At 23.9% G+C, this 22,300-nt stretch overlaps 1 protein-coding gene across 2 annotated transcripts; it reads left to right on the top strand.

The window, feature by feature from the left end:
• The first annotated feature begins 503 nt into the window (after positions 1-503).
• Positions 504-15,659, top strand: LOC145832673 (CD180 antigen-like). Of its 2 annotated transcripts, XM_082939978.1 has the most exons (7): positions 504-1,214; positions 5,370-5,562; positions 6,768-7,142; positions 9,407-9,879; positions 11,135-11,287; positions 11,700-11,783; positions 15,269-15,659. In XM_082939978.1, exons 1-7 carry the CDS (start codon positions 628-630, stop codon positions 15,381-15,383), a joined length of 1,980 nt encoding a protein of 659 aa, XP_082796104.1. In that variant the 5' UTR covers positions 504-627; the 3' UTR covers positions 15,384-15,659. The 2 variants fall into 2 exon arrangements, with proteins under 2 accessions (XP_082796104.1, XP_082796113.1); XM_082939987.1 differs by lacking the exons at positions 11,135-11,287; positions 11,700-11,783.
• Positions 15,660-22,300: the final 6,641 nt, after the last annotated feature.

Genomic DNA, 22,300 nt, shown 5'->3' with positions numbered 1-22,300 from the left:
TTATTTAGTTATATTTAATTGATGTTTACAATACTAAACATTTTTTTCAGCTACTGGATTTTAAGTTTTAAATAATCACATTTTCATTATTAAATGTTTTTATCTTGTTTTGTGAATCTTATTATGTAGATGCATGGTTTTAAGCTGAACATACAAACTTACTTTCTTACAAAAAATTTTTGTAAATTATTTTTTTAGTTAATAAAATTGTAAAACTTACATCTAATAAAAAACAAGTATGAAACTGACTTTGAGTACATAATAAACTTTTTATACTATTTTAGATACGCTTTTAATCAGTAGTTCCGAAATTAAGGAGGTGATATCATCGGTTTTTGGAAACCATCTATCTTATATGATAGTTTCATTTTAATCAATGATTTTTACCTAAAAGTCGGCGATATAGTTTTCTTCGGAATACTTTGCTGTAAACTGACCTACATAATCTAAATTGAAAAATGTAATAAATCTTAGACAATTAGTATATTTTTTTCAGCTATAAACTTAAAGTTTGAAAAAAGTATTAAGCTTTTTAGCTCGTTTAATTAGTTTAAGAAAATTCTAAGAGTTTTCTCATGAAGTGCCTATCAGTTCAGACATGACAACTGACATTACTATATCTAGACCATGGACGTAAAATATGACTGCTTTGAGTATAAAAGACTTAATTACACAAAACTTGTCTGGAAAAGTTTTTGGACAAGTTTGCTTAGCCTGGTAGTTTTTTCTACAATTACAATCACTGCCTCTATAGAAAATTGTCCTAAATCTTGTGAATGTGAAAAATTACAGTTTTTTGTTCAATTTAATAAACTAGATGAAAACTGTATAGATGAATTAAATAACTCAATTGTCTTAAAGTGTAAAATTAACAACAAAACTACGGGCTTGCCAACAAATGTTCCAACCAAAACAAAAGTAGTAATACTTGATGGGTCTTCAAAAGATATAATATCTTCAATACAGAACCAAGAGTGGCATAAGAACATATACTATTTTTCCTTTGCAAATTCCAAGATACAAAATATTAGACCAAAAAGTATGGAATCATTTAGTAATGTAAGATGTATTGATTTAGGAAAAAACTCAATTCACTCTAAAGGGTGGGTATCAGGGTTAGTACCAACGAGTCAACTTGAGAAATTAGTCCTCAACAATAATCATATACATCGTTTAAATGAATCTAGCTTCACTGGAATGTTTAACTTGCGCAGGTTTGAACACTATTATAAATATAAATAAATCCAAATTAATTAATTTTAACAGCTTTACAATACTTTTTTTTTTGTTATTCTATTGTATCTACATAAGCTAAAATTATTTTTAATTAAAGGTTTAAACACACTGTAACTATAATGAAAAACAACAACTTTTAATAAAAAAACAAATTAGTTTCTACACCTTTGTTTTAAATAAAAACACATGCTAAAATTGTTTATAAGTTTTGTAACTTATTATAAACATGAAAGTATTGTTTTAACCACAAAAATTTATAACTTAAATTCTTAAAACGTTCTTAAATTTTAATAAAAAGCATAAAACTTTTTTTTAGATATTTTAATTTTTATGTTCTGTTGATATGCAAGACGAAGTTTGATAAGGATTTGTTTAAAAATGGACATAAAAACTGTATTTTTATTCTATACGAAAAGGTCTTACTAGTTTAAACTTCCGAAAATCAAATTAAAATTTGGGCAAGCGGTAGCTGCACTTGAAACTGAAACTATAGTTTTTAGTTATTCTAAATACATAAAAATTCAATTTTTTGTTTTACTTTATATGTAAATTCTTACTCATTGTTGAGTTCCAGTTTTTTCAATTATCTATTAGAATAAGTCTTATACACAAAACATTTGAATTTTAAGTTATCTAGATAAAACTTTAAATTATAAAAGAAACATAGCTTTTATTCAAAAGTAAATCATTATTTCCGTTTTTGTTTTTTTATTCTAAGTTCATTTTAAGAAAACAAAAAACGCATTTAACAACGCAGTTTTTTTTCAAATTTTAAGTTGAAGCTAATCTTAGAAAGTTGATAAAGCCTATCACTTTAAAGTTCAGCTTGCAAAACAAAATCTATCTGAAATTATCAAATTTTATATTTTTTATCTTTTGTTTTTGTTATCTTTTTTATTTTTAGCTTAAATTTAAAATTTGATAAAGTATAAGAGTTTTTCAGTTTTTTTTTTGGTTTTTATTAGTCAAATTACAAAATATGTAGTTATTAATTATATAGAAAATGGCTTTTGTTAATATTATATTCTGTATATATTCCCTGAAAATATATTCTGCTACTAACATTTCTAACTTTACAAGGTTGTTTAGAAATTTGCAATTTATTTTTGTAAAAAAAATATATAAAAGTATTTTAGATTTTTTTTTGATATTTCATTATTCAACTTTTTTCATTGTTGTAATTTTTAGTAAACTTAAGCTTCTTTTGAAAACTATAGTCAAGCAAAATCTTTTAAATCTAACTATAATTTTACAAAGTAGCAAGATCAATGTCTATCTTTAGTAGCTTTGGGTTGTCTTAGTTAAGGTTAAAAACACATTTTTTACATAAAAAACGTTTTATATTTACGAAAATTATGTATAAAAGTTTATAAACAACAATTTAAGTAAAATAAACTTTTAGCTAAAAACATTTAGTATGTGAATTATATCAGTAGCTTATAATTATTTTGTCCCAGTTGTTTTTCTTAGTACCTTGAAGGTTCCACATATTGATAAAACTAATGTAAAATGATCGAGTATACACAAAAACTTTATACTTTATTAACGATTGGATTTTTATAAATTTTATATTTGTCTAAATAGTATCTATATAATTTTATAGTATATAGCATAAACTTTTATGATTGTTTTTAAATTACGACAACGTTTTATTATAAACATTCTTTTTCATTAACATATGTAAATAGCTTCATTCAAATTTTTTCCTTGTAAGCATACTTTCTAGTTATAAAAAAAACTTATTTAACATAGTAAAACATTGTAGATAATTTGTAAAAAGAGTAAAAATTTCGATGATAAATACGAATGCTATGCTTTATTATATTACAAGTATTTAAAACTTGAGTTTTTATGATTATTATTTATAGAATTATAGAATCTGAGAAGTTTAGTTAACAAACAAAATATTTTTAATTGATTAACTTATGACAAAACCTAAAATAAACGTATTTTTTGCTTTTTTAGTTAATATTAAAAAATAGTTTGCAAAAAGTATACCCATACATTATTTAAACATACTTTCCTATTTATACTATATTGAAAAAAATTGAATAGTAGAGAAGCGTTAAACGATATTTTATAAAAGTAATAAATAACATTTTATATAGCTTTACTTAAAAATTTGGTCTGCTTAAAAGAATGCTTTAAGTTAAACCTAAATAGTTGTTTAAATTTTACGAAACAGTTAGTTTTTCTTATAAACTTACAAAATTTCATAGTTGGTTATTATTATTTACATTAGCTTTAAATTTTTTAATCTTTCTAAATTCAAAAGTGGATAAAAAAAGTTTTTTATTATACGAAATTTTTTTTTTACTTTTATGCTTTCTACAGTTATATAAAACTTAGTTAGTATAAATGTCATTAAGAAGTATTAAAATCATTTTCGTTTAAAACTTGAGGTGTCTGAAATGTTTTGATTAATCTGCATAAATTATTACATAGCTTGTTTTTTTTAACTAAAGTAGTTTTTTGAAAACTTATTTATCAAAGGTTTTTCTTTAAACACTTTTGAGTGAAGATAATTCTATTACGGTCCTTGCTTGCCAACTTTTTATGAAATTATAAACAACACTATACGCTGTATTATTTTACATGTTTTATTTTAAAATAACACAAATTAATTCTGAAATCATACTCATAGGTATTATATCTCTTAACTACCCTATAATTCTAGTAGTACTTACTAAAATAAAATAGGTTTTTAGGATAAAATTTGTTTATTTTTGTTTCAAAGTCTACTACAAAACTTGAAAAAGAATTTAGTTTTGAATAAGTCTTTTAGTTTACAACAGTTCTGCTTATGACCAAAAAAATGTAATTTTACACCTGAAATTAACTATTTAACACAGTATAGCATTATAAATTAACTATGTTTTTATAAGAGTTTAACTATTAAAAGCTTAACTTTGTTTAAACAAAACCAATAACATTTTAATTTTAAACAAAGCACTCTCTTTCTTTTTTCAATCTGAGGTTTTAAAATTATGCAAGCAAGTAGGTAGTTTATATGCAATTGTACATGCTATCTGTGTTCCTATAATTCTGTATACACTTTAAAGTTAAAAATAACTTTTATGAAATTTCGATAGAAACTACAAAAAAGAAGTATTCATATTTTTTACAATATTCTAAGAGATTTATTTTTACAAAAATTTATACATTGTTTACTTACTAACAATATTTTGTTGTCGAAACATAATCTAAGAATGTAGGTATACTTTGTTTTACATGTTAAGATAAATTTTACAACCTATTTAAATTATTAGTTTATAACACTGTATTTAAATAAACTTATTTTATTTAATAAATGAGTAAATAAAAACGGGTTTAAAAAAAAAAAATCATAGAAAATAAGTAGAAATCTGTTTTGTCTACTGAACTTTAGTAAATTTTTGGATATTTTCAAAGTAAAAGTTAAGTCGGATTAGTATTTTAATATTTAACAGTATTAGTTGATACGAATGCTTGCTTAAAATTATCAAAACAAAACAAACTCTTGTGAGTATAATTTCAATAATTTAACAATTAACGCCGTTTGCTATAAATAGCTCTGTTCTCTGATTCTGAAAAATATAAGTACTTTAAATAATAGATGTTGAAAAAATAAATATCTTAACTGTTTTTATAAATATAAACAAAAAAAATGGACAATTATTATGTATTACTAGACGAATTTTAACTTAGTAATGATTACAAAAAATGTTTAGAAATAGGCTTATGTAAGAGTACTGATAAAAAAAACAATTGATAAAATTCTACTAGACTATTTTATATCATCGAACATAAACAAACCCTTATAAGACGATGTAAGTTAAAGACAGCCTATAAAAAGTTTATAACATTCGGTTTTGTGCAAAACAAGTTTAATATAAATAAAACAAAATAAAAAAATAATATGATAAGGAGATGGAAGTATTGTTATTTTGAATTTCAACAACTAATATACTTAAAATTACGTCATTTTTCGCAGTGTAGTTATAATTTTCAGAATTCCGTAGAGTTGTGTTACTAATTGCTAAAAGAACTATCATTAATTATAACAATTTAGTACTTTATATTATATATTAATTCTTAACAATTCTAAAATATGTAATGGACATCAAAAAAGTAAATTGAACATTTCTAAACAGTTTGTTGCTGTCGTATAACTTTATTGTGAACATCAGTCCTTTCACATTCGAAGACTTATCGAACTTAGAGTATCTTGACCTGACCGGTAATGCTCTCTCTACAGGTGGTCTGCACTCTGCCTCCTTGTTTGGATTGTCTTCGCTCACTTACTTAGCAATGGGAGAAAATCAGATATTTGAATCAATACCGCAGGCTAGTTTTTTAATTTTTTTGTAATGAAAATAAAAATTATAAAGCTTCGCATACTTTAATAAATTTAAACAAGGATTAACTTTTAACTTGTTTTTCAAAAGCCAGTAAAACAATTGCATCACAAAAACATAAGTAGTTTTATATAAAAAAAATAAGTTCATGTTTATTTATCAACAACTTATGAAATAGAGAGGCTCTTCATACTTCTTTAGAATACCAGTGAAACAAATGTTTGAAATAAAACGCAGTATTTTATCTAAACAGTATATTACAATTCTTTTTTATGATACATTTTTAAAGTTTTGATATAGTACTTGTAACTTTAAAAATAAATCAGAGCAAGCAAATATAAAACAGTAACAATCAGTGTTTCTTGCTTCTTTTAGACTTTAAATTAACTATTAAAACGATTTAATTGTAAAAAACGAGTCCGAAAGTACATAAACAGTGTTTGTTTTTTCAAATACATTTTATTCAAATGCAAATAAAAAAAAATCAACTATGTAAATCTAAACAACTGTTTCACTACTTTAGCATTTCCTTCAAACGATTTTATTTATAAAATATAAAATATTTAATTAAAAAGCGCATCTTTTTGTTTATGCCTTGTTTTGTTGATATACTAAATGACAACTGAATTTACAATTAAAAGTCAGTAAAAAAATTGTGTCAGAAAAACTATAGTGTTTTATTTTAGTTAAGCTAAGCATCTAATAGTTGAACCCGCTATTTCTTAGTTAAAATCAATTACAAATGAAGCCGAAAGGTAAAACTTAAGCCTAGTTATTTTTGTTTACCTTTTGTTTACCTTTATTTACATTGTACATGAGTTAGTATTTCAAACTTATACAACATAGTTAAACAGGATTTTTAAATAAGTAAAATGTATATTAGTTCTTTATAAATTAGTTCCAGTACTTATTTTAAAAGTCTATAATATTTTTTTTCTAAAGCAGGAAAGTTACTAAAAGTTTTACAAAATTTTTTAACAGAATAACCTTTTTTTACTATGTTTTAATGGATATAAAACTGTTAAAATAATCACAAAAAAATAGACTATAAAAAGATTTAAATAAAATATTATCTATAACCATTCAAGTTATAGTTTAGTACTATTCCATTATTTTTAAGTACAATAAACATTTTTAGAAATTTAGGGCAATAATTATTTAGAAAAGAACAAAACAACATTAAAACATTTTCAGGTGGCAGCAAAAGGTCTTTATACGGCTAAATTAAAAACATTAGACTTGCACGGTATTTCAAGACTTTCAAAAGCATCCAAGGGCAGTTTAAAAGATTTGCCTCATCTGAAAATACTTAATCTTTCTGCTTGCAGTATTTTAGAGTTAGAAAAAGGATGGCTTGAAGGTGTTACGCACCAAAACTTAGAAGTTTTAGATCTTTCAAAAAACCCACTGACAAGACTAGAAGCTCATTCAATTGCAGCTTTACAAAATAATATGCTAATTAATTTGTCAAATTTAAAGTGGGTCTCTTTTAGTGGATGTCATAGTTTGTCAACAATGGATGGTGACACTTTTAACTTTGTTCCTTCATTGGAGTATTTGTTTCTTCAGGTCAGTGTTTTGTAAAGTAATAAAAGGTTAAGATTATGTGTACAAAAATCGAAATAGCGTACTAACCCGTTCACCAATCTCCTACAAGACAAACTTGAAAAACCTATTTAAAGTTTTTCTACTTCAACTTTTATACTTAGATTAATGGTTTTCAACCCCTACATTATCTTTTATGATCAATGTGGCCTTAAAACTTATTTAGTCTTCTATATACATAAAATTTAATATCGTTTTAGTCTAGGGTCCACTAAAGCTTACAATTTAAGTTGCAGTTATATTTTTTAATTTATATTGACTTAACGATAAAGAAATTGAACTTTTTGACAGTAACGTTTGTTTGTGTATGTTCATTTGTTTACTGCAACTTTGAATTCACAAAAGCTATCTATATGAACTTTCAAATATAATAATGATCAGTTATTAAGATTTTAAGTTTATTAGTCATAAAAGTTTTCGTAATACGATCTTATAACTATTATTAACATTTATTATAAAACATTTCTGTAATTCTGTTTATTGTACTTTATTTTGTAACAGTTAATGTTCAAAATTTTAATAACATCGATGATTTTTTCATCTAATTACTAAAACAAAAATCAAAAAATATATTGTTAATTAGAAATCAGTCTGTAAAGTTTTCAATAAAAAACTTGCAACTACTTGTTTTAAATGTTTTATTTTGTTATTTTTTTATTTGTTTTAAGGTTTTAGTTATATTTATATTTTTATAGTTTGTAACGAAACCAGTTTATATAGAACTAAAAGTTTTATGAATAAATTTGTTGTAGTTTAAAAATTACACTTACAACACAAGTCAAATATCTTTTTAGAAGGTCTAAAAATATAAAGTAGTTTTTGAAAAATTATTCAAAGAGCGATATGTCATTATTGGTATTTCCATATACACATCCAAAAAAAATAATTAAGTTTAACTTTAAAGTAAGTATTTTTTAAAACAATACTTAGATAAATTTACAGAAAGATAACAGTTCATTTCGTTAAAAGTATAAAACTCGGTAATGGTTTTATGATAAGGTTCTCTTTTCTTTAAATCAAATATTATATCTGAGAGGCCAAAAATGTGTATTTATATTACAAAGGTCGTATCGTGCGTTAGTAATCGAATAGGTTAAATTTATTATCCACTTTCTACTTTGCTTATATCAAACAATTATTTTTCAAATGCTTATATTGGACTAGTATAAATTAAAGTCTAGTTTTTAGTACAAATAGAAACAGCATTTTTTAATAGTTTCATTATTAACTTAAAAAACAAAACTTTAGACAACTGTAATAAAGGTATAGATAATAAAAGTTTAAACAATCAGTTAATTTATTTGAATTTTTTTTTTTTAACTTTATTGTAAAACTTTATCTGAAATTAGCAAATATTAAAAAAAAAAATAAGAGCATTGTGAGTAATTTAATGTATTGATAATATATAACTACCATAACCTTAAAGATATTTTTTTACATAAAAAATTTTTTCCATAGAAAAACTAAAACACTTATTTAGGTTTGTTTATACTATAACTACCTAATATAATGATAACTTGAATTACTTTATAGTTGTCAAAAAATATTAACTTATGTTTTGTTTTAACTTTGGATTGATATATACTTTTTATTTCAATTTTTAAGGTTAAAAGTACAATATTAGTTAATAAAAAATATTTTTATACTTAATTTTGTTATTAAATATAACCTATAAATTTTATACAACAGACTTATACAGTTTTTTTTTAAGTTTAAGTACGTTAATTCCAAAATACTAACGTTTTGTTTGTTGATATTCGTTTGTTTAGTTTTTTTAGTTACGACTACTTATTATTATATAAGCATTTTAATAACATTTCTTTAATCAAAGTCTAATGTTGTTTTATGCATTGTTTTTAATTAAACCACTTTTATTTAATTTATATTAACCTTTTATGACATTTTAAACTTCTACTCTTTTGTATATACTTGTTAGTTGTATTGACACTTGCTTATTTGTAACAATAACCAACTCCATAGCTTTTTTGCTTAAATATGCTAAAAGTCTTCTTAAACACTTTTTATAAACACTAATTATTTTCTTAGTACTCTTAAAAGTTTCTATAACATAGCTTTTTTTAGGTGAGTTTCTTAATTTTTAAATAAAAAATTATAAATAGTAAAAAACTATAATATAAACTATGTTTAAAAAATATATGTATTATCAACGTTCATTGATTAATGATTTTTTTTATATTTTTTTATTTATTTAAACGTACTTCAAACAGAACTGTAACATTTCTCGAATGAATTTGGCTGCCAATGACCCTTTAAATCCCAACACTTTAAACCTTCTAAGTACTCTTCCCAACATAAGATCAATATGGGTACACGGAAATCCATTAATTTGCAATTGTCATCTTTACCACATCTTGCAGTTTTCGTTGCCACCAGCAACACCTGTTTGTCATACTGACATGCTAAGGGGAACCTCTAACTGCGACAATATAGGGGGAAATCAAATAGTAAGAAGTGAACCAATGAAGATTGACCCTTCAAGTTACAAGTGGGAAAATAAATTGATAAAGATTACTACCACTAAAACAGTGTGCTATCATGAAACCAAGAACACAAAAGTTGAGTTGCGTAAAGCTGATTTGGAGTTGTTACAGTGTGAAATGGATAAAGTGACTGTTTTGGTCAGCATAGTTCTTGGTCCATTAGCATTTGCAGCTGCTATTTTAGTTGCTTTCATTTGTGGGTTAGTTATTTGAATCAATGTTAATAAATTACTTTCTTTTATTTAGTTACCTTTATTAAGTTAACTTGGCCACAGCAGCGATCTGTTGAATGTAGTAAGAATATTTAGTTAAAGCCTAATTTTTCCTTAACATAAACATCGAAAAGGGTCTTCTAAAAATAATGAGAGTAGCATTAAATTGTTATATAGTTTCACTTATGTTAGAGTTATAACAATCTTTTTTATTTTCTGAAACTAATTTTGTTAGTTTTTAATTGCTGCAGCTACATTTATTACACAATTTTGAATTTTAAATTATAACTCAAATAGCCCGTGTGCTTATAAAATCCTTTCGCTTGGTTATAAAGCTTAAATACCAATTTAACCTGATTTACAGTTAGTTTTATACGTTTATTTTTAATATTGTTTTCAAACTGTGTTTATACTCAACAAGTATACAAACTAATTTACAAACTAATGTACTGTTTTAATCTTTTTTTTTTCTTCATAGTAGGTGTTTTATGACCAAATTGCTCATCATAATTTAATATTAAAAATTTCGATGCCATAATAGTCAATTATATTAAGTTCAAAAATATTAGTAAAATTTTTTGTAAGATTAGTAAAAAATGCATTATATCAATACAAGTATTTATGTATAATTAAATCTTCAAATTTTTATGGAAACAAATTTATAATATATGTTAAAAGCAATTGTCTGATATTTTTCGAGCAACAACTAAGCTAAAAGCAATTTGTTTATTATTTTATTTACGTAAGTATTAAAAATAAACAAAAATATTGAAAACATGACATCACTTCATAAACAGTTAAAATTTAAAGTACTTATGTAAACATAAGCACAATATTTACATTAAAAAAAAAACATTAGGTTTACTATTTTTTCAGTTAGAATAAAGTAAACTCGCTAATTTAAAATCTATTTACATGAAAGATTTTTACAAACAGCCATCTTGGATATGTTACAGATGTACAAATTTAACGATTGAAAAATCTACTTACTTATATTTCTTTTGTTTTTATAAATAAAACTTTCAGTTATATTGTCTAAAAGCATTTCAAATCTCAAAATTATAAAGATCAGTACTTTTCTTACTATTTTCTTAATTTCTTTACTCATTTAAGTATGAGATTACTTTTTATTTTACGATGTACTTAACTAAATTAACGTAGCTTAACTTATTAAATACACTTAATCATGTTTTCTTGCTTTAATTTTGTTTGTTTCCATGCATGTTATCATAACATTCGACAGCTTCTTTCGTACTTTGGCACTTCGCTTTCGCTTATATAATAGTAATACTTACCGAGCCCTCGATCGTAAAAAAGGACTGTTGTTTGAAATGAAAAAAATGCAGTCAAGGGAAACTCCTTTGAGCTTGAGAAGATCTAAATGCTCAAACTTTCAGTTAGTTTCTTTTTTGTAGTTTTATTAAACTTTCAAACAGTTTAGAAATACGATATTAAAAATTGTTTTTTTAATACTATTATTTTAGTTTCTCATTAACTCGGTCACAAAAAGTTTCTTAAACCTTATGTACTAGTTCAACCTATGACGAAGCTATCAAAACTTAATCGCCTTAAATTTTATTAGAAATATTTAAAAATTGTGAACAAAGTTCACAACATTATTTATATTTGCTTAACAATTTAGAAAACTTGATTATGTACTTACAGTTATCTTCCGTCACTGTAAGAATTTTTGTCAGACAAAACTAAGTATTGAAATGGTAATTCTTTTTTATAACACCTCTTATTAAGACAATTTTAAGTGATATCAGACTAATTTATAAACTAAATATTTAAGTAGTATTTTTGAGGTCAATGAGACGTTCAGACAGTTCTTCTCCAAGTACAACATTTCATAGACCGCAAACTTCTAGGAGATTCCAGAAAATTGACGGGTCAGTTAAAAAATGCCAGGATAAGTTGTTTTTCAATGACTGTTTATTCCAGAATACCGTAATATTTTTTTAAGATATAAATGTATTCAAAATCAAATTTATATACTACTATTAAAGTGTTATTAAAGCATACAATATAATAGTACGTTTCACCTTTTTTTTTAATTTAATTTTAATGATTAGACTTTGTTTTATTATTTTATATTACAACCAATGCAAATAGTTTCCAAAATTTTATATTAAGTTTTTAATTATTTAAAAATTAAAAACTAAAAACTTAGATACTTTTTTATATAGCTGATTAGAAAAACTTTAAACTTTTTCAAGTTTTGAAACCAGTCAAAGAACTATTCGAATTAATGTTAATAATAACTAGTTATAAAAAACACTTTTTTATTTGACCGTTCTGCTGCCAAAAATGTACAAAAACTAATTAAATTTATATCGCTACTAGAAAATTTTAGGAAGTACTTAATTAGGTTATAAAGTATATAAGTTTGATGTAATGAGTATCTTAATAATAGTTTTAATATGACGTTATCTTCATAGCTATAAAAAGTCAAAATATTTTTTTTGTGTAAATTGTTTCTTAAAACTGTTTAAATTAAATTTTGAAATATCTTTCATTTCTAGTTTTGCAATCCTTTTTTACCATTGAGCTTTGCTTATTTATACAAGTAGTAGACAAAAATAAAGCATGTACAACACCTTTAATTTTTAAGACACTAATTGAAAGTAAAAATTACTCACGCCAACTTAGTCGTAAAACTTAAATAAATGATTAGAATTATTTTGTATTCAAGTCTTATAATACTTCATAATTTAGTTATACACACTTATTATGTGTAAACTACTAATACGTTTATATTTGATTTCGTTTTAAGCTAATTTGCATGATGTTTTGTTGTTAACACAAATAAGCATAATTTACAACTTTTGCTTAAAACTGAATCAGTGTGTAAGTTTGTGTTTTTCTGTTCATTTGTTCAATATAAACCATACTTATCGGTACTCAAATTTCCATAATTAAGACTTTCTTAAAAATTTCAAAGTTCAAAAATATATAAACACAAATATTTAAAAATTTATGTTTCTTTCGAACTTAAATGAGGATCAATTTTTAAAGTTAATTATTACTAAGTTAATAGTTAGGCGTATGACAATTTTACTTTAAATTTAAATTTTAGTTTCTTGGATAAAATCAAACTTTAGGAAATAATCTGCTATTGTAAAACAAAACTATAAAATTTAATTTTACTTTTTTATATTTTGTACACTTATTTTTTACTGTTCAATTAGTTTAAAAAACAAAACTGTACTTTCTATTCTTTTATAAATAGTTCTAAAAAGTCAGTAACAATATTCTTATAAATAGTGAATTATACAACATGTAAGTCTGTTTTCTGAAATAATTAACTACTTATTTAAATGACGATAACTATAAACTATGATATCAAAACATATGAAAGTAAAAAAACTAAAAGTTTTTAAAAAAAGCGTTGGTTTTTTTCTGTGTGTTTTCATTTCTTTTAGTTATGTCAGGGAAAGTGAATATATTTTGAAAGATCAACTAAAAAAACTTAAATTTAGTTTTAACTACTTCTTAAAATTTGAAATGTATTCACTTAAAAATGTAAACAACATAATATAATATGTAGTAATTTCTTTGTTGTCAGTGGTTTAAAATAAATTTATAAAAGTTTATAATTATAAGACACAGAAAAAATTTACTATCATAAAAAACTATACCTAACCTTAAACGTTTTAAGTTTTTTATTTTTATAGGTAATTAACAAAATGTAGCTAATAATGTATTTCATTATTTTATCAAACAAACTTTCTACAAAAAAGATTATTTAAAATTATTAAACTAATTTTAGTATGACTAGTTTGCAGTAATTTTATTTATTTACTTTTTATGCACAAAATAATACACAATTTAAAGTAAATTTTCTAAATATAAAACAATTAAATATTAATTAGCATCTTTCGCCGTGATTTGGTTAATATTTTTAATACAAATATCAAAATTAAAATAGTTTAAAGTTACTTTTTAATTTATAAATAACATTACAAGACTGACTTTTTCTTTTTCATATTTGTAATAAGCAGTTTAAATAAATTTACTATGTTATATAAAACTTTTTTTTTAATTCAAATTTTAAAAATACGTTATGTAAAACATTCTTCAACTAATACTTTTTTTTATTTTTTACAAGAAAATATGTTATAAGATAAGTGTACACGTCAAAACTATTCTTGCTTGTTTTAACTTTTTATTTAATATTGACAAAGAAACAGAATATAAACAACAGTTTTCTTTGTTATAAAGCTGTTAAGATTTTCAAATTATTTCTATTAATGTAATTTATACAACTCAATCTCTTAGTACGTTGTAATTTATGTTGTTCGATGTATTATTAAGCGTTCTATAAAAAGATTTATATAATGGACTATTTAAGTTATATTCAGAGATAAAAATAGCTGATTATGTCTTTTTGGTTTCAATTGATTTTTGTAAATTTGTTGTAAAGTTTTGTGGAATTTTAAACATAGTTTAATGTTTGCACGGATTACCTCTTACGTAAGAGTTTTTCACAGAATTGAGATACTTTTTCATATAATAAAAGAAGTGTATTAGTTCAGTACTTTATAAATATTGAAAAACGTAGGTATCTTTATACTACTTAATAAAACCTAGCCAAACGCTAAAGTTGTTCACATAAAAGACTGATTAAATAAAAACTTTAAAGAAAATTTCTTAAAATAAAGGTTTTAAAAACTGGTACACATGTTTTTATAGCGAAAATATGTTTTAATTTGCAATAGAATTATTATATGCTGTATCTCATATTAATTTTAATACCTTTTTTTTAACATTTATTATAGATAAGTTTATAAAACTGTTTAAATGATAGAAGTCAACTCAAGTAAAAATATCGTTTTGTCTTAGTTTAAGAAATAATATTAAGCGTATTAAAATTATAATTATTATTAATTAAACCAGTTGTATCCATTATAAGATTTTTTGGTAACTTTTTAGTCATAGTACTCTTTTTCCTGTTTTAATATCACTACGTTAATAGCGTTAATAACATGCTTTTTAGTCTATCAAATTATTTACTTCATGGTTTTTTTTCTAAGTAAGATAGTTGTTTTTGTTATCACTTGAAATTTTAAAAAAATTTGATACATGCATACTTAAAAAATACTTTTAGTTATCTTAGTTTGTTTAAGTTTGATTACTTATAACTTAAACAAGTTTTAAAACAGTTCTTGTAATTAACTTTTATACAAAATAGAATGTTTAATTTTAACATTTTTACAAAAGACATTTTTTAAATGCTTCTGAATTCAATAGCAATGTTTTTTTTTGAAAGCATCTAACGAAACTTTAAATCTAAATAAGTTTCCTTAAAAAAATACTATTGGACTATCTCTTAATTGAATCTATAAATTTTAAAAAATTAATCTTAACATACTAGGTTCAGACACGGGACAAACGTTGTGATGAACAAACTTAAAAATACCTCTCTACCAACCTCGTATGAGTTAACAAGGTCAAATGAAGATAGGACTTATTCTTCTACACATGCTTAATGAACTATGAAGAAGAAGAGTTAATTATTTCATAAACTTTTAGTTTTGTTTTGATTTAAATACATATAACTTTTAACTACGGTTTTTACAAAACTAAAACACACTTGTTGGAAAACAGGTTTAATTTTAATGTGTTTTAAGTTGATAAAAGTTACAGAAGTTAAACAAACTATTTAAAAAAAATCATTTTAATACTTTCTGATTTATTTTTTTTCATCGTCTTTTCAAATGAAAGTGAGTGCAATGTAAGACTAATAAATTAATTTTTGTTAACAATCCAGAAATTTTTTACACTTTAACTAGTATAGTGTAGAATAGGGGTGGGCAACGTACGGCCCGCAAAGTAAAAATGAGCGGCCTGCTAATGTTTACAATAATTAAGTGGAAACCGGCCGGCGTAAGATAAACTACGGCCCGCATGCATACAAATCTAGTCCGGTAAGGCAAAAATTAAAGATTCACTAGATATTCTCGAATTTAAATTAAAGAGCCAAAAAAACACAAAGGTACAACTTACGATATATTTGAAATTCACAAGAGATATAGTTAAAAAAAGGTCATACAAAATTAAAATTAATTCTAAATGAGTTTTATAAATGAGTAATTTTCATAAATAAAATTATATTGAAATGCTCCGGCAACTCCTTTTTCCATACCTTGCCCGCCAACTAAAACTGTTTCCCAACCCTTGTGTGAAAAAATTTTGTAAATATCATAAATTTTTTCGGTCAATATCAGCTTTTAATATACTAAGTAAAAAATAGAGTTGTTAAAACAGGGTCAGGTAAAAATAGAGATAGTCGTTTTTACAACTTTATACTACTAAAAAAACTTATTACTGAATAGGAACATACAAGCTTTATAACCACTCTATGTTTTTGAATTACTCTACTAGATCAATACAAATATTGACAACAATTTTTTAAACATGTATGATATAATTAAACCAAAATAGCACGAAACTTTATAAAAAACATAGAATAGTTATAAAGTTTTATGTAAATGTAGATTCACTACAAATGATAGTAAAGATAACAACTAATTTGAAATCATAATAAAGTTTTTAATACTTCGTAGATGTTTAATAAGCCAAAGTAAATTTAAAACAAATATTAAATTGAATTAGATTTGTATAGTACATAGTCATATTATTCGTACACGATAAAAAAAACTGACGCTCAAAAATATTTTCAAAGGACTGATATATAGAATACCTTCAATAATCGAGCCTACACCATTTATTTAATTCTTAAGTACTTTGGGATCAAAAATGTACATGTTATCAATATAGACTTAAAATTTTATTTAAAAAATAACATAGAACTAAAATAACAGTACAAATTTCATACGTAATTTGTATTTTCTTAACATGAGAAAAAATCGTATTTGAATGTCAGAAAAATGTCTGCTTAAAATAATAAACTAAGGCCTATCTAAATTTTATGAATTCTAAAAAAATATAAAATCGTAAAAACTAAAGTATGTGGGCTTCCAAAAAAATATTTCCTTTTATTTATTTATAGCTTTTAAACTTTTATAACTTCGAGCAACAAAAAAATATGTACATATCTTATATTATATAAAAGTTTGAACTATAATATTTGAAATCTTGATTGTAACTTACTTTTAAAATTCCAAATACTACTGATTTATACTATATATGACGTATCATCTATCAAATTCTTAAAACCTTAACTTTATTATACTTTTTGTTCAGTTATACACAGTAGTAATTGATAAGCGTGTACCAAAAATTTTTCTACTAAAGTCAGATAAAATTAATGAAAGCATTTTTCGTAATTTTTATACAAAGTTTGTACCAAAAAACTATACATATACAAATTAATAAGTAAAAATGTTTTTTTTTACTGTTCTTTGACAACCGCTCGTAAAATTTATTGATTTATAATTTTACAATTAAACGTTTAGAAAAAGTTTTACAAGTTTAAGTATTGCTTCAATCCTGTTTATTAAACGACAAAAAAGCGATCAAAATACTTGGTCCTAGGACCCGGTGCACGAAGAGCCTTTCAGTTATCGAGTCGCACACATCTTGGATACAATTTAACGTCTTACAAGTTCAAAACAATTCGAAAATTGTGGATTAAAGAAAATTAAATAGTTTATTTACATTCCAACTGATATTCGTTATTTTGTTGTTTACAATATTTACACACAGTATATTGATTAGGGCTTTTAAGGGCATTAAAAAATAACAATTCAAAACTTTTATACTATTTTATAAAAAGTAGTAAAGTGAAGTTTATTTATCCAAAAGAAAAGAATTAAAATTATGTTCTTGTATAAAGCCTGGAGAGCGGCACTAACATGGAGCTTTGAAATGGATTTAAGCTATTATGCTATTACTTTACCGGTGTTTCTTATTTAGTTTTCTTATCAAGTCCTTAATGTCTAAACAGACTATCTAAAGCTACCGAATATATCCAAGACGCCAGTAGTTTTTCTTTACTTCTAACTTTTTTGGCTCATAGTCAGCGTCGAATTTAGCAAAAAATGATTAATATTTTTGTTTATACTTTAAAGTTGTAAGCTGAAGGCTCAGCTACTTTCTCGAGGACTTTTAAATTTGAGATTTTATTTTTTTTTTTTGACGAAAACTATTTCACACCTATTAACAGCTCTATTATCTGATCCATTAGTCAGACTTACCAAACAATCAACAAAATCTGAGGCTGAAATTAAGTCGACAATTTAACTCTTTACTATAAATAGAAGTCAACTGTTAAGATCGCTTAAGCACAAAGATAGTTCGCTTAATAGGTTTTCTACGTATTGAAAACTAATAACAATTTTCTTAGAATTTTTTCTTGACCTAACGTATTTGGTAATACAACTTATGTTGTAATTTTGTTTATCGTTATTAACATATAAATACCATATTGTGAGGGTTTTTTGTATAAACTAAGTATGTATTATATTAAATATCATTACTTCGTCCAAATGGGTTTTCTACAGTTAAATGCACTTGTAGGTAATACAGCAAACAATCTAAGAAAAACAAATAAGCGTTTTCAGTCGGCCAGAAACGCTAAAACAAACTATACTAAAATTGTATAATCCGTTTACAATTATACTAAAATATTTTAAGACTATAAAAAAAAATGTTTAATATTTAGTTTGTACTTATCACCTTGATATTAAGTTAAGAACTCTTATTGTTGCTCTTAGAATAAAATAACAACTAAATAGTTTAATTAAATAATAAATAACAAAAAGAATTTAAGATAAATTGATTCTAAGCATGATTTTACAAAACAAAAATGTTTTCAGTAAACACTTGTCAATTGCCTAGATTAAGAATAATAAAAATATATATATAAAACGAAAAAAAGTACACTATAATAAAGTTGGACTATCTTATTTACCTAACAATTTGATTAAATTTTTATTCTAAAATATTTCACGTCATTGTTACTATTTCAAAATAAAAACTTTGTAGCGTAAGTTTTATTTATAAACTAACCAAAATTAGTTTTTAGAATACTTTACTTCAAAAAGTTATAGTATGCAATTATTAAAAGTGCAAAAAATTCAAAATAAGCAATTAAAAATAAGGGTAAGTGTAAAATTTGCACGAGCGAACAAAATTTCACAAAGATACTTTTACACGAAGACACTTTTGCACGAGCAGACAATTTTGTACGGAAAAAGTTATGTACGAGTTAATTTTTTTATTAATTTATTTCTTTAATAATTTTAATTCCTTTTTTCTTTAACTGATCGAAATACAGATTTAATCGTTTGCTAACAAAAGATCCTAGTGCGACAAGTTCGCTGGAATATAAATAAAAACAAATTTTACAGTAATCTTCCTTTATTGTACCAACATATGTTTCTGTGTGTTAACGAATCAACACACTTCAAATGGGTTCTGTAAAAAAATATTTACTGTTGTGAAAGAATAGAAGCATAGAATAAAGTGGGTGTATACATGTTTTCATTAAAATTGTTTCTACAGATTTTTACAGCTTAATAAATAATAAGTAATAGGTAAAATACTTAATATTAAATCCGACTGTTATAAAACTATATAACATTTGTAATTATTAAGTCTAAATTAAGTAAAGTAAACTAAAATACACAACAAAAACAACAAATCATAATATAAACAAACCACTTACTATAATCGAAAGAATAACTGATTAAAATTTATTTTACCGTTGCCAAAGATTGAACAAAATAAATCCAATAATTACGTCATAATATATATGAACGTTAACACAGCTATTTGATTTGTATTCTGAAGTTACTTAATTTAATCTTTAAAGCGCTTTAATATGAAAAGTAGTATGTAATCTCTTTTGAATAAAAATATAACAACAACCATTAATTAGTGAGTCAATAAAATTTAACAACGGTAAAGACAATAAAAATACCAGGAACTTGATATAATGTGTGTTTTATATATTAAATGTTTGTAAACTTGTGTATTTTTAAATCTAAAATTATAACAAAATCAAAGTTAGATACAGTTAGGAAGCAGATTTAGTTTATATGTAAAAATTGAAATGTAAAAGTTTAAAATTTAATAATACAAGCACAAAAAAAAAACTTGTTATTAAGCTTACAAAGTACTGACCGATAATCAAGCTACAGCGACATACGTAAAATCACAATGACTTAAATTACATATATACTGTACATAATAATTATTAAAATAATTTGTTGTTGTTTTATATAGGAGCAGTCGGGTGTTTAAATTAAAGATCCCATACGGATATTTCAAATATTTAATAATTAAACTGTGTTATATATGAAAGTTAAAATATGAAACATAAAACAACAATAAGTTGGTCATATGCTAAGTGTAAACCTGCAGTAAAAACCTCTAGCTCTATTGGGCGTAGTAGGTAAAAAAGCACGGTTTATCTGTGATTTGAATACAAGCTTCAAATTAAACTTGGAACTTAACACGTGAAGATGTGAAGAATTATAGTCGTAGGGTAAAGTGAATATATGAAATTTCGGAGAATAGAAAGTGACTTGTGTGAAATAAATAACAAATGAATATAACTGTATTTTACTTAGAATATATAATTACATTAATATGTATTAAGTGAATGTATGTGTTTATGTGAAAGGTGAATGAAAAATATGGGAGGTGAGAAAGCGCCAAGATGTTATTTGAAGAACCGTCGGTTGTGTACACAGTTGTTTGAAATATCACGTCTTTTATTTAGTAGTTGTTTACTATCTTCTGCTAAAATTGCCATTCGTTCAAGGTTGTATATTTTGCAGATCTTGCTCGCGCTACTGATGTTATTGTTGGCGTGGTGAAGGATGCTCCATTTCATTTCTGGCTTGGTTACATACCTGTCGAAATACTGCCTAACGAAATCTGACAATCTTGTGCTATTCTTTTTATTTACATGCTTAAAAGTATACTTATGCCCGGTGTACATATTTTTAAATGACCTCATGTCGAACCTATATATAATTTATCCTTATTATTATCATTATTTTTTTTTGTTATTATCTTCACTAAGATTACATTTAACACGCACCTTATACACGACATTTTAATGAAGCAGTGACTATATAACGGACAGTTTAGTTTATTCGACTTACGACAGTAAAAATTTTTACTTACATTGTTCTTGAATTTAAAACCCCTTTTATTTACTTCATTGTTATTAATATTACTGATATTGATATTTTTCTGGTTACTACACTTATTATTATTATTACAAATAACAATAATTTTTATAAAAATCAAACCAGGTTGTCAAACGTACAATGTAATAAAAGTTAAAAAAAACATACAAAAAACTGTAAATCACAATAAACTAGTATAAAAGTTAAAAATTAAAACATGCAGAAAAGTAAGTTACATTGAAACTAATAAACCATCTAGTTTGCAGTGTTTGTTGCTGTTTTAAATTAGTCCTTTCAAAGCAAGAAATATTTGTGGAGTAAACATGTTTATCACATCAGACAATTAGTAGAATTGGTAACCAAACCGTAATTGTCAAGGTAAATAAAATGCAAGAGTTTTTTTTTTTTTTGTTTGTTTAAAAATCGGTTTCATTGTCGAGTAAGTATAACGTTTGACACTATTAGTCCAAAAAAAAAAATTGACAATAAATTTATAATGGAATTAACTTATAAGAACTAAAACTTTACACTTAGAGTCTATCAAAATACACAGCATACAACGCACAAAATAATATTAACAAATAATAAGAGAATATTTGTTTGTGAACATTGCCTTGTGCATTTAACACTGTGTATTTTGATAAACTCTAAGTGTAAAATTGTACATTTTAATCTGTAGACTCCTAAAAGTAAAGCTCTCTCTGCATACATAACTAACGTTATAAAGTGTCTTAATCATAAGAGAAACTATCTATACATGTTATATTTAATCAGTTTTAGTTGCAATTAAAAGTTTACTAAAATATGGTTACTACTCGCCACATGTTGAGTGTATTTAAGTAAAATACTTCTAAATATTTATTGATAATTATACTTCAGTTTACTACCTAAAGAAAAAAGTTAACTAATTACAATTAACCCTTTAAAGCTATAAAAAAAGTTTAAAAAAAATTGTATAGTTATTTTTATATATGTAAATACTAATGCTTATGGTTAACCATAAGTTTGGAACTAATTAAAATGAAGTTTCAAGTAAACTTTGAAATACTTAATTATGAAGATTTAAATAACATATAAACCATTAAAAAATATTGTTTATTTTTATTAAGTTCAAATAAAAATATGTTATACATGAATGTAGTTTGAAAATTTTAAAAGATCAAGAAAAAATTGAAAAAAAATCATAAGCAGTTTTTGTCAAAAAAGAATCTTGTAAATTTTTTTTTTATCTATAGTTAAATTAATAAAGTAAAACCGAAAACAACTTATGTTTTTACCTAATTTTATTTATTCAGTTCTGT

The sequence above is a fragment of the Thalia democratica genome, chromosome 1 (genome assembly GCF_965202585.1).
Source record: "Thalia democratica chromosome 1, ktThaDemo2.hap1.1, whole genome shotgun sequence".
Lineage (NCBI taxonomy): Eukaryota > Metazoa > Chordata > Thaliacea > Salpida > Salpidae > Thalia > Thalia democratica.
The sequence above is the reverse complement of the archived record's forward strand: the minus strand, read 5'-3'. Positions and strand labels throughout refer to the sequence as shown.

Coding starts and splice junctions, on each gene's coding strand:
- LOC145832673 (XM_082939978.1), top strand. CDS start 628: ATGGACGTAAAATATGACTGCTTTGAGTATAAAAGACTTAATTACACA. Junction 1,215..5,369: donor GGAATGTTTAACTTGCGCAG/GTTTGAACACTA, acceptor ATTTCTAAACAG/TTTGTTGCTGTCGTATAACT. Junction 11,784..15,268: donor AGATTCCAGAAAATTGACGG/GTCAGTTAAAAA, acceptor TTAACATACTAG/GTTCAGACACGGGACAAACG.